This window comes from Phalacrocorax aristotelis, chromosome 3 (genome assembly GCF_949628215.1).
Source record: "Phalacrocorax aristotelis chromosome 3, bGulAri2.1, whole genome shotgun sequence".
In the NCBI taxonomy this organism is placed as follows: domain Eukaryota; kingdom Metazoa; phylum Chordata; class Aves; order Suliformes; family Phalacrocoracidae; genus Phalacrocorax; species Phalacrocorax aristotelis.
The window spans coordinates 67963254-67975281 of NC_134278.1; the positions used below are offsets into that span (position 1 = coordinate 67963254).

Sequence of the window (12028 nt, forward strand, 5' to 3'; positions counted from 1 at the left end):
AATCTTAGTAATTCTTGTTTCAACCAGGAGAGGGAGCCAGGAATGCATGAGTTAGTTATCCATCTCCATCCTTTACCTACTTAGTGGCTGAGGAACAGGCTAGAGTTCGCCAGCATGTAATAAAAGAATAATAGTGTAGGTATGAGATGTATTTGGGGGTTAAATGAAGAGCAGAAATCTGATTTGATATTGTCCCCATAGCAACGTCTTTGCTCCATTGCTGGTAAATTGCTCACAAGGGTTTAAGTATTTCAATTATAAGCTCCTTTTGGTTTTGCTTTTCCTTAATTTAGACATGGCTGGCTTCAGACTGTCCTGCCCTTAGAATCATATCTGTGGAGTACGACACCCATTTGAGTGACTGGAAAGCAAAATGTCCTGTTGAGGCTCACAGGTAACAAATGTAGTGTCCACAGTTTGGAGCAGGGGCAGGAGGGAGACCTGTAAAGCTGATCCTTGGGATCACCTAGTGTGAAACAGTGAATTTATTTCTTCCTGTTCCATTTGAAAACAAAGTTTGGAAAAACATTAGGTATAGTCATGGTATGCTTGAGCTTTTCAGCCTCCTGGATAACTACTCGTGGCAACTTGTTAAGTTCTTACAGTCTGTTCTGCTTCATGTTTAGGGGAGACACTAAATTATGCTATTAGTTGATGTAAATATAACATCAATTTTATATCTTAAGGGGAATATTTCTTAAACCTAAAATGACCCAATAATGCTTCAAAAACAGCAAAAAAAATCACTGTATTATGCCTTTACACTCATGATAAAATGAAGCATATAATTTTATTCAAGAAGTGTTATTCCCTGGAAAGAGATTCTTATAAGTCTTTGATAGATAAAATACAGCAACTGTATCTGGTTTGGTCAGATAGTGCAATTGCCCATGTCAGAGGAATTGTGTTTTTACTGACCATGACAAGGTAGGTCAGAGGATGATACTACAGCTAAACACGTTCATTCTAAGAAATAGAAGTACTTTGAGCCTTTAAAGATTATTTGGCTTGAATGGAGTTTAGGCTTCATAATTGAGTTCAGTGGTCTTTAAATCAGATCCTAATCCAAGTCCTTCAAACACTTATTCAGATACTTAAGCATGTAACTAGTTCTGTAGATTCAACTTCTGTACTTCAGTGAAGGCATGTGCATGACTGCTCACAGGTTAAGAATCTGAAAATTGATTAAGTTTTGTGTAGGGGAGAAAAAAATTCAGCATGTGTATAATAGACTGGGAACTTGATACTTGTTCATTCCCTCCTCCATATGGATATACAAAGGATCAATGCAATTACTGCATTAAAGAAAGCATGTAAGCAGGTTAAAAATAAGGAAGATATGGCTGTTAACATGCTTATTTGAAATTAGGCAGAAAAATGACACTAAAAAACATGTAGGTGGTTATCTCTACAAGGTCCAAAGAAGACTGGACCTTGTAGAGGGACCTTGTACCTTGTTTCACATCCAAAGAAGGGCAATGAAGTTGGTGAAGGGTCTGGCGCACTAGTCTTATGAGGAGCGGCTGAGGGAACTGGGGTTGTCCAGTCTGAAGAAGAGGAGGCTGAGGGGAGACCTTCTTGCTCTCTACAACTACCTGAAAGGAGGTTGTAGCGAGGTGGGTGTTGGTCTCACCTCCCAAGTAACAAGCAATAGGATGAGAAGAAATGGCCTCAAGCTGCGCCAGGGGAGGTTTAGATTGGATATTAGGAAAAATTTCTTTATTGGCAGGTTTGTCAAGCACTGGAACAGGCTGCCCAGGGATGTGGTTGAGTCACCATCCCTGGAGGAAATTTAAAGACCTGTAGATGTGGTGCCTGGGGACATGGTTTAGTGGTGGGCTTGGCAGTGTTAGGTTTACGGTTGGACTTCATGTTCTTAAGGGTCTTTTCCAACCTAAACAAGCCTGTGATTCTAAGAGAACTCTTTTTCTGTGTCCGTTTGGATTAAGTATAATGGGAGAAAAATGGAAAAAGAAATAAACCTAGATTTCTTTATTTTATGATAATGTCTTTTTCATTGCAAAATGGAAAATTACATTACCTGCTATTTATGGTCACCCAAGCATAGTATTTGATTATTTTATAATTTGATATGGTTAATAAAAAATGAAAGATATTGCAGATATTTTTAACTAGCAGGAACAAAGATGTGGCAGTAGAATCACAACCTTATGATTGCTCTAAGTGTACAGGCTCATTCACTCAAAAGCAAATTTTTATGTCTCAGCTATCCTAAAGCCTATTGTTCAGCTGAAGAGACATTTGAGTATCCTTTTCATATGTGTTATAAAAGCAATTTCTAGTGAGAATGCTGAGAAGCAATGAAGTGAATTACTTTGCACAGTGGTTGCCCAAATACCCTGACCTTTTCATTATCCAAGGGTTTTCTATGTTTGATTCTTGTTACACTGCAAAGAGTAACGATGTTGCACTTTCCAGCTTGGACTGGGAATTGGCATTGGTTTTGTTTTGCTTGTATCATAGGTTCATTTTCAAATTATCCTTTCTAGAGCTCAGTCTCTTCATTTATACAAGTGGAGATTATTGAGCTTTTATACTATTCCAGTACAAAGCATTTGGAGATTATTGTCTGGAAAGTATAGCAGACATTGTCTGTGATTTTATTAATATATCGGTTGATCATGCACTTAGTTATTAAATTCCTGCACCTTGCTCCGGATTTTGAGCATTTTTAGCAAAGTACATTTTTGCCAGACATTAGGTATATTCTTGTTTCAGGGGATAAAGTTCATTATGCATTGATGATGCTTTCATAAAATCAAAACATAATTTTGTTACAATGTGTGAATGAAACTGAAATTCCATAAAAAGATTTGTTGAACTAAAGCCAAAGGAAATGAGTGGTGAGTGAAATTTAAATAAAACTTTCTAGCAAGATCCAGAAGCTGAATTTAGCTCAATTCTTGTTGTCCTTGTGAAGCCAACCTTACAAAAGTTTTTGGCATTTTTCAGTGTAGCAACAATAATTAAGTAGTTAATGTTTTATGTACCTAATTCACTTTCATAAGCATGCAGCACTGTTTTAACATTGCCTTTTATCCTACCATGCCTCACAAGTGCTTGCCTTTGTTTTTTCTTTGCAGGAAGTCTATTGCTTACAGGAGCAATGAGCTTCTTGACAAGCTCAGAGCTGCTGGGATTGGAGACAGACCTCTGGTGTGGGTGTCACATAGCATGGGTGGTAAGCACATTGCCCATTTGATATATTTGTTTGCTCTTATATTTCAGAATAAGCTGTTAGCCAATTTCAGTCTGAAATTCAATTATTCAGAATAGTTTATCTAAAAAATGTGCAAAGAGCTAAAAATGGAAAATAGATTTCTACTTTCTTAATGCATTATATTCAACAGCATATACATTTGAAAGGATTTTTATTGCTGTTTGTTTTTACTGTGTTGATTTAAAAATGCAAAATCAATGAGTTGAAGTTCATGCAAATGGGAATCCAGAGGCAAAATTTTCTCCATGATCCAGGCATACAGTAAATGTCATTAGCAACACTTAAAGCAAACCAATATTGGATTTGGACGATTCATGGACATTTTATTGTATTGCCTCCTCAGGTTCGTTTGATTTTTTTCAGCTTAATGTTACATGTTTGACAAAGCAAGGACTAATCCACTGAGGCAAGAATATGGTTAGTTGTTTCATGAATAATATAGCATGATCATTATTTTCACAGTGGTTTAAATCCCTGCATTAATTCAGTTTCTGTTGCCAGGTCTTCTAGTCAAAAAGATGCTGGTGGATGCTTCCAAGAATCCAGAAATGGATAAAATTGTAAACAACACCAGAGGAATCATATTTTATAGTGTACCTCACCATGGTTCCCAGCTGGCTGAATATTCTATAAATGCCAGATATCTTCTCTTTCCATCTGTGGAGGTTAAAGAACTCAGCAAGGGTACGCTCACTTTGCTACCATTTAACAGCGGGGATCTATGCTAATCTGTTCATGATGCTTTTTCTTTCAATTGGGCTGTCAGAAAAAGCTGGATAAAATCAACAAATCCCCTCTTAATGTTTTGGGTTATGTGTTGAATTACTTAGAGTAATTCAGAGTAACTCTCATTTGATTGCAGAGGTGAGGGGGAACAAGGGAGTCGGAACAAGTTTATAGAAGAGTAGTTCGGGCCATTTAGCAATGTAGTAACTCAACATGTGCTGGATTTTAGACTCTTATCTTCTAAACAAATTCATGCTATGCAGAAATAAACAGTTGTTGCATATGATAGCACGAAAAAGGGATTACAAACAAAACGCTATGCTGTTTACTGGAGTATTAATTTCTCCAAAACATCTTTCTAGGAATGCAGTCTGGCCAGAAAATGCTATAAGCTTATGTTCAAGATAACACTGCAAGAATTATGTTCCTCTTTCTCAGATTCTCCTGCCCTTAAAAAGCTGAATGATGACTTCCTGTCTTTTGCCAAAGATAAGAAATTTTCAGTGCTGAGTTTTGCAGAAACCTTACCAACACACATAGGCAGCATGATAAAACTGCATGTTGTACCTCTGGAATCAGCAAGTAAGTCAAATAGCCATTTAATCTATTTAATTTTGCCTACATTCATGTAAGCATTGATAATGAGGAAGGGATTATAAATGCTGTGGTAGGAAGACCTATTAAAATATATCTGTTATGTTGTGGGGTTTTTTGTTTAAACTTTATTCTGAGTTCAAACTGCAGTCTCCCTGCTGAGAAGATCAGAGGCAGCTACATTTGTATCTTAGAATAGCAATTGTTTAGTTTGGTTTTTCTAAATGTGAGTAACACTTGTTACTGAAAAAAGCAGGGTTGACCCTGGTCTAATGTTACATTGTTGTAGTCCTTTCCTTTGTAATTATGAGTAACTGTTGTTGATCCTTGTATAGGTAAGCTAAACAGTGTTTCCGAAGCTCCCACAAATTCCACCTATTTCCTCCTTTGAAAAATAAGAAAGAAAATTAGTAAACTGCTAATGGAAGGAAAAAGCTGTTTTTCAGTGTTAAGAATCCTTTATCTTCCATATCTCAGCTACTCAAGCAATAGAGTACACCTCCTGAAGAGTCCCCTCCATCTTTTTGCCTTTTGTAGGAGAAGGGAAATCCAGACAGTTCTCTTTCTTGCATTGTTTATGGGTGTTCAACTTGGAGAATTAAGTCAGGTATTTTCAGGTTTTCACTGAGCAAAACTTTCTGCCCTGCCCAAGGTACCCATAAGGCCTTAAACAGAAACCATTGCTGTGTTGGATTTTAGATGAGGCTTTCCACCAGCTAAATCTACTAGGTTAAATGCAAAGTTAGTTGCTCTGAAAAAGGCAGACTATACATCCCTGTTATCCCTGTTTTCCTGAGTCAATACTTAGCAGTATTTCTTCAGTAGATCATCTCAAGAAGCAATTGTTTGCCAAAATGTTACTGATGTAATTTTATTGGCAAGGACTGAAAAGCTGGGCATTCTTTTTTTTTTTTTTTTATTTAACAAAATAAAATGAAAAAGAGGACTGAATAACAAGGTGCACAAATAAGCACTGTGCACTTATAATTTTATAGCATATTTCTCCTCTCCTAGAGATGACACAGTGCAGCATGTGAGCTCTTGAAAGCCTTTAGAGGGTGTCTGATGGTTCAGCGGTATGCCACTCGTTTTGTTCAAAACCCAAGCAGTACACTCACTGTTTCTTACACGCGTGCTTGGGCACATGGAAGCAAACTTCACACTGCTCTAGTGTAAGTTTGCATGGTTAAAGATACGGAGTTCCAAGCAAAAGGGAGGATTTCTCAGGAGACTGAGTGAATAGATAATAGACTGGAATGTGGCAGTCTCAGCATCCTAACTGGAAAGTTCACTACTAGTGATAGCTGTTGGGAAAGAATAAATGCCTTAGTGTGCCCCAAAATCAGTAGCTGAGCACTGAACACTTGTATTCTACAGTTAAGCAATGTATATTTTTCATTTCCCCAGAAATATGTATAGTTATTTGTGGCATATATTCTAGTCCCATTTTTAATCTCCACATCAAAGTATTTTATAAGGAATATGGGCAATTAGTGGTGATCGGAATCTGGATACCCTGGATTAAACCCTATCCCTGTTCATGTCAGTGCTTAAACTTCAGTCAGAACTTAGCTGTCAGTCAGGTGCTGGTAAGGGAAGGTTTGATTTTTCAAAGTTGTCTGTATGGACAAATGTACATTTGTGTATTCCCAGTAAAGACAGTAGAACTCTGACCTAATGGTATACCAGGTATACCAATGTGGGCTTTGTGGCAATGTATAGCTCTGTCTGAGTGCTTTTAGCACATTGAAAAGTAACAAGGACAAAAGGGATAAACTGAAGATAGAAGTTGCTTTTGAGAGAGAAATTGCTAATGCAAGATGTGCTTTTCAGTCTAGGTGATCTTACAAACTTTGGTTGTTTTTCTTTTTTCTTCTTTTTTTTTTTTTCCCCTCTCCCAGAGTTAGGAATCGGAGACCTTATTCCAGTGGATGTTAATCATCTAAATGTTTGTAAGCCAAAGAAGAAGGATGCTTTCCTGTACCAACGTACACTGAAGTTCATTCAGGATGTTTTAGCCCAAGAACTTGGAGACTGAGTTTTTGCTACCCTTGGCTGCTTATTTCCTCCATTTGGTGTAACACAGTAAGTTCTTCTCCTAACATTTGTTAGGGGATCTGCAGAACTGCAAAGATGCTATGTCAATCGTATCTGCTGCTAAAACAGTTTTCAGTACACCTCCAACTTAAACACCTCTCCAACTTATTTATAAAATATATTCAGAACAAATACAAACCAAAATCCTACAAACTTGGCAAAAAGAAAATGTGTGTTGGCTTAGAGTGACCGCGATCTGTCGACAAAATGTGTGTAAATTCTCCAGCAATTTGGCTGGGAGGGGATAGGGATTCAGTGGAAGAGAAGTTTCACTTAGTCTACAGATATCCTTCTGGAGCAACACAACTAGACTGTGGAGAGGGCCCAGGATTTTTAAGTTTTTTTCTTTTTTTAGCAAAAAAAAAAAACAAAACCCACAACTTGCTCTTGGAGGTAGGTGGTCTCCTTAAGGTAAATATACATCTGGGACTGAAGCCTTACAGAGAGGGTCATAAAAAATTGACTCAGGTGGTTATTTGTTGTGTCAAAGTGGAGGAGCACGTGGCTGTCTCAAAGCTTTGGTTTACTGTCCCTGTTGAGTAGTCTGACTGGAACCTGAAGAAATTTGTCCAAGTGAATGAAGGTAGCCTTTCAGTCTAGTGGCCCAGTTACAGGGGTCTTCGTAATTTGCCTTTTCATTTAGTAGACCATTCAGACTTGTGAGCAAATATGGCATGTGTTTTCTGTTTGTATAAATGAAAAGAAAACAAAAGAATTGTTCACCTTCTTGTAGATCTCTCTCTTAATCTTAGCAAATTCTGATATTGCTTTCTTTAGAACAGTGTGTATATGGTCCAACTCAGGGCAGTTCTGTGCTTTCTCATATGGCAGATATAGAACAGAGGCTTAGCTTTTTTGCTTTACTCCTGGGACATACTGAGAAGACGGTACATTCAAATCCCTGGCTCATGTTATTTATTTAGAAACTCTTTCTTCAGCTGATTTTAAGAAGAGCATTGAAAATGCTCAAGCCAAGTAAGACAAATGTAGGCCCTGACAAAAAAGCTGATGCTTAGAGTTTGGTGCTCAGGTAGAGAAAAAGTAAAGCAGGAGAAACTTCAGGTGATCGTAAGGTCCCCCTGGAAATACAGAAAATCCCAGATGTTTGGGTTTCTTCAAGCCCAAGTGTATTTATTGGTGTAAAAACAGAGGAAAGCAGCAGTGTTGTCTTACTTGAGTTTATGTTTACATTAAGGACACCTTAACAGTACTGGTGAGAAATAAGTATTTTTAGAAAAAAAATAATGGCAGTGTTCAACCACTTTTTTAAAGACCTCAATAGTTTACAATGTAGTTAAATGCAGACTAGTCTAATTGTGATCTCTTTCCTTCCTTTCTTTCCACCCCCAACCATCTCTGAAAACAAACATAGGCTATGATTAGGCGATACTGCCCTAGCTGACCATTTGTTAAATAAGGCTTGTATTGATGACAGGCTTAATACGGCTCTTAGCATCACTTATATGAGATGGATTTAGTATCACTGGCCTTAAAATTATGGCTCTGAAAGCTGCCAAAGAGGTGGGATGGGCTTTGCAGTTCTGCATGGGCTTGGTGCAGGCACCAGTGGCCGCTGCAGTCCTGCCAGGTCCTGAGGCCACTGCAGCTGTTCCCACCTGAAAGCACTCCAGCTCGGGAGGATGCGACGTCTGAAAATGCACTTCTGGAAATTGAGTCTTGACCTGCTGGAGTTGCAAAGTAAAATTCACAAGAACAGTAGGGAGAAAGTACAGCACTGCACTGGAGCAAAAAGAGCATTTTCTCCCCCTAACCAAGATGTAGATGAGAACACTGCATGGCAGTATTTCAGATAGAAAATGTAACAGAACTGTCGTAACTTCTAAAGAGGTTTATCCTTTTTACACTGTGGTTTAAACTTCAGAGTATAAATATATTAGAACACTTTGTATTCACAAAGTAGAGGGTATGTGGAATTCATTGTGAATAGACAAGACTGCTAATAACGGAATGTGTGTTAGCGTGACAAATCTTGTATTGATTTTTGGCTTACAGGGATTCAGATCAATTACATTACACATTAATCTCAGTAAATGCATCTCTTTTGTTACTGTAACCACAACTCTAGAGGCAACTTTCTCCTTTTTGTAACTCTATGTATATATGTGTAACTTTTAAAACTAATATTTGGGGAAAGGTGTTGTTGGGTTTGGGGTTTTTTTTTAATATAGTGGTGAAATGTGTTTCTAAAACTGTACTAGATATGCCACAAAATGTATTAAAGGTGAATGATCTGCCAAATGAATGCTCTGGATCACGTTCACTTTTGTTAAAGACCTGAAGTACTTTTTATTCATTGTCTCATGCTGGAAGAATGTAGTGTCTTCTGTAAGAGGTATAGTGCTGGGGAGCACAGCTGGTCATCAGTTTTCCCAAAGTGAACGGTTTTTCTGTTGTGCTTCTAGATTTTGCAAAAGTGCCTCCTCCACCACATACAGACATTGGTCTGTTGCGTAGCATTCGTGCCCGTTTCCCGATAGAAATGCGTGCTTTCGTGCTCCCCTGGTGTCTTGTTAACTCAGAATAGTGCCTTTACGTAAATTCTTGGGTCTCAAACTATGCCTTTAATCCCATCTAGCTGGGAGCCCAGCTGCAGATGTGGCTAGCAGGTATGTGCAAATTGTCTGAGAAGATGGTATTTCACCTGCATTATGGCATCCAAGACTAAAATAGTAAGACGGGAAGGGAAAGCTAATAGGAGCTTGTCAGTCCTCTTGCACTTGTTGTCCAGCACTCTTGTACAACTGTATTTGTATTTCTAGTAGCAACAGTCATCAAGTTTTTAATTGCTGGGATTACAGTAGTGCAAACTGGCTTTCACTGTGATTTGTGCCAGGCAGAGCAGCTCGCTAGGAAGGAGAAATTTTCTGGTGATAATGTCAATTCTGGACAAAAAGGAAAGCAAAAATGTTGTGTGTCAGATGGAAATTCTAAAGAGTATTTTGGGTCTGGTTTTCTTTTTTTGTTTGTTTCAGCGCTCACCCGCCTAAAAAAGCTAAATCGGGCAGTTGCTGTACCAAGGAGAACCACTTACCGACCTCAAACATGAATGCAGCTGAACAACCAGGATGCCTGTAGCAACTTGAAGTTGCTGTACTACAGGGTCCTGGGTAAGCTCGCATGGAGTTAGTCTCTTGCCAAAGCCTCTCACATTAAATTAGCACAGGGATGCTTACATACTTGCATCTGGTAAATCATTCATGCCTGGCTTCGCAGCCGGTGTCAACGATTTTAAGATTTCCAAGTGCTGAGTGAAAAACATCATGGGATAGCCACTCCCTACCAGCCATTATACGGCCCTCAAGACTGATCGCTATCCCTGAGAATGTTGGTTTCCATTGATAACATCCTAGTGAGAGTGGGCAGCGGAGCTGAGGACAGAGCTGTGCTGTGGGTTTCCTAGTTGAGGACACCAGCTGAGGAGGGTTCAGGTTACGTAGCCTCTTTTTACATTGTGGTGGGGCCCGGCTTAATCCTGAAAGAGAAGGAAAGAATCACCATCTCCTGCAGTCAGGGTTTTCTGTAGTGCTTTCCCAAACGCAGAGCAAGTCTGGCCCTGCTTATCTTCTCCTGAGCATTAAAATGAGAACCCAGGTCGCAAGCACTTGCCTCTGAAATAAACACTTGGCTGAGGTGCTGGGCACCAGTGAGGAAGGCAAGATACCGAGACCGGAGATTCATCATTCTTTGCTGTAACCTTTTCAGCTGGACTGTCTGTTCCTTCCCCTTGATTTGCTGCGATTGAACAGTGTATGCTGTCACTGATAGTATAAACCAGCTAGCTGCAGGGAGTCGTATGTTAGTGGGCAGCTTGCCACGTACATAACGCTAAAGGCTACATACTTCTCTTATTCAAGGAGAGTAATAAAGCAGATTTTATTTGACTTGTATAAATCCACTTTAATTGGCTTTCCTGCTAACACTTTCATTAACATGTAAATTAGCTGTCCTAGAGCTGTTAATTATCTTTGCAGAAAATGTTGGATATGGTCATATAACGCACTCTTTCTTTTTTACTGCTCTGAATGTTTTATACTGAAATGTGCCCATAAATATTCACTGGGATTTTTTTAAGAGGATGATGAAGAGTCTAAGGCTGTGTGGCATCTTGTAGGGAAACAACTACCTTGCTTCAGGATTACTCACCAGCCTGCCACCATGTTAAACCGACACATAAGAAGCTTGGCACTGGGTTTTATTGGTTTGGCCTTTGAAGATTTTGGGGATCTTTTTTTAAAGTGTCTGGCAAATGAGGGAGCAGAACAGGATGGCAGGTGCTCAGACAAAGGCAGCATCCTCTTTTACACTGTCTTATGTTCAAAATTTGGTACTGGCAGTGAAACAGGTAGGGATTACAAGCAAGAATGTGGCTGAATTCAGAGTTACCAAGAAGCTGAGAACAAGCCCATTAATTTTCCTGGGGGGGGAAAAAAAAAAACTCTGAGCTTTTTCTAATATACTTTTTCTGCAAGAATCAGCTGAAAACAAGAGGGTTTTTTCAGCTTCACCAACTGCTTAAAAATGTTCTCCTTACTTTAATAATAAAAGATCTTGATGCTTCTCTTAACAAGTTACCACAAGTTGCAAACTGTTTATCATTTCTAATTGCCTGCTTTGAACAAATGGCATCTATGGTGCACAGTTTTACTGCACAGGCAAGGTGAACGCCTGCGCAGCTGGAGCAGGTAACAGGCGCGTTTAGCACTGTGGATGATCCTTGCCAAAATCTTAAGCTTCTGAGAAGCACGACTGCTGGTTTGCTCATCAGCGAGAGGTGACTTCATTATGAAGAGCAAGGCGGCTTTGAGCTGAGCAGCAATACTTGATGAGCCAGCCCACCAGGGTAAGTGACTTTACAGGGTCAGCTGCAACACTTGTCCTATGGGCTCTGGTGGAATGCTGGACAAGTGTGAGGGAGAAGCAAAGCAGGCACACAGGAGTACTCGCCTGGAGTTTCTGCAGTGGTTAACCAGGGAGTATTTCCCCTACCTAGGCTGTCACTTTCTGAACCATCAAACACGATCGTCCTTTAAACCTTTTGTTTGCAAGAACCTGCACAGAACAGATCTTTGCCAGTTGCTTCCCAGTTAGTCCTACTCTGTGCATTGTACCCGCCGCCTAGGTATGCTCCCTGTATGGCCATGTAGCGCACCCGAGAACAGCTTTATTCACAGCAGTGTGCGTGCTGCTTAAATTTATCCTCCGTCTTAGCTGCAGTTGCCCATGCCTAGTTCCATTTCTTAGCCTTCCCAGCTCATGATCAGTGATCATACTGCTTCTCAGGGCTGCTTGGCCCCCGGTGCAGCACAGCTTTACTGTGGCAGCTGCAGAGGTGAATGGGAAGCATGCGGC

At 39.6% G+C, this 12028-nt stretch overlaps 1 protein-coding gene across 3 annotated transcripts in view; it reads left to right on the forward strand.

Annotated features, from left to right (window-relative positions):
• The window catches only part of SERAC1 (serine active site containing 1), a 29267-nt gene extending 20346 nt beyond the window's left edge, over window positions 1–8921 (forward strand). For all 3 annotated transcript variants that reach the window (XM_075087850.1, XM_075087851.1, XM_075087852.1), the window contains 5 exons: window positions 294–394; window positions 3105–3202; window positions 3743–3925; window positions 4406–4549; window positions 6463–8921. In XM_075087850.1, coding sequence (XP_074943951.1) covers window positions 294–394; window positions 3105–3202; window positions 3743–3925; window positions 4406–4549; window positions 6463–6599 — 663 coding nt within the window. In that variant the 3' untranslated portion in view covers window positions 6600–8921. The remainder of the gene's footprint in view (window positions 1–293; window positions 395–3104; window positions 3203–3742; window positions 3926–4405; window positions 4550–6462) is intronic.
• Window positions 8922–12028: the final 3107 nt, after the last annotated feature.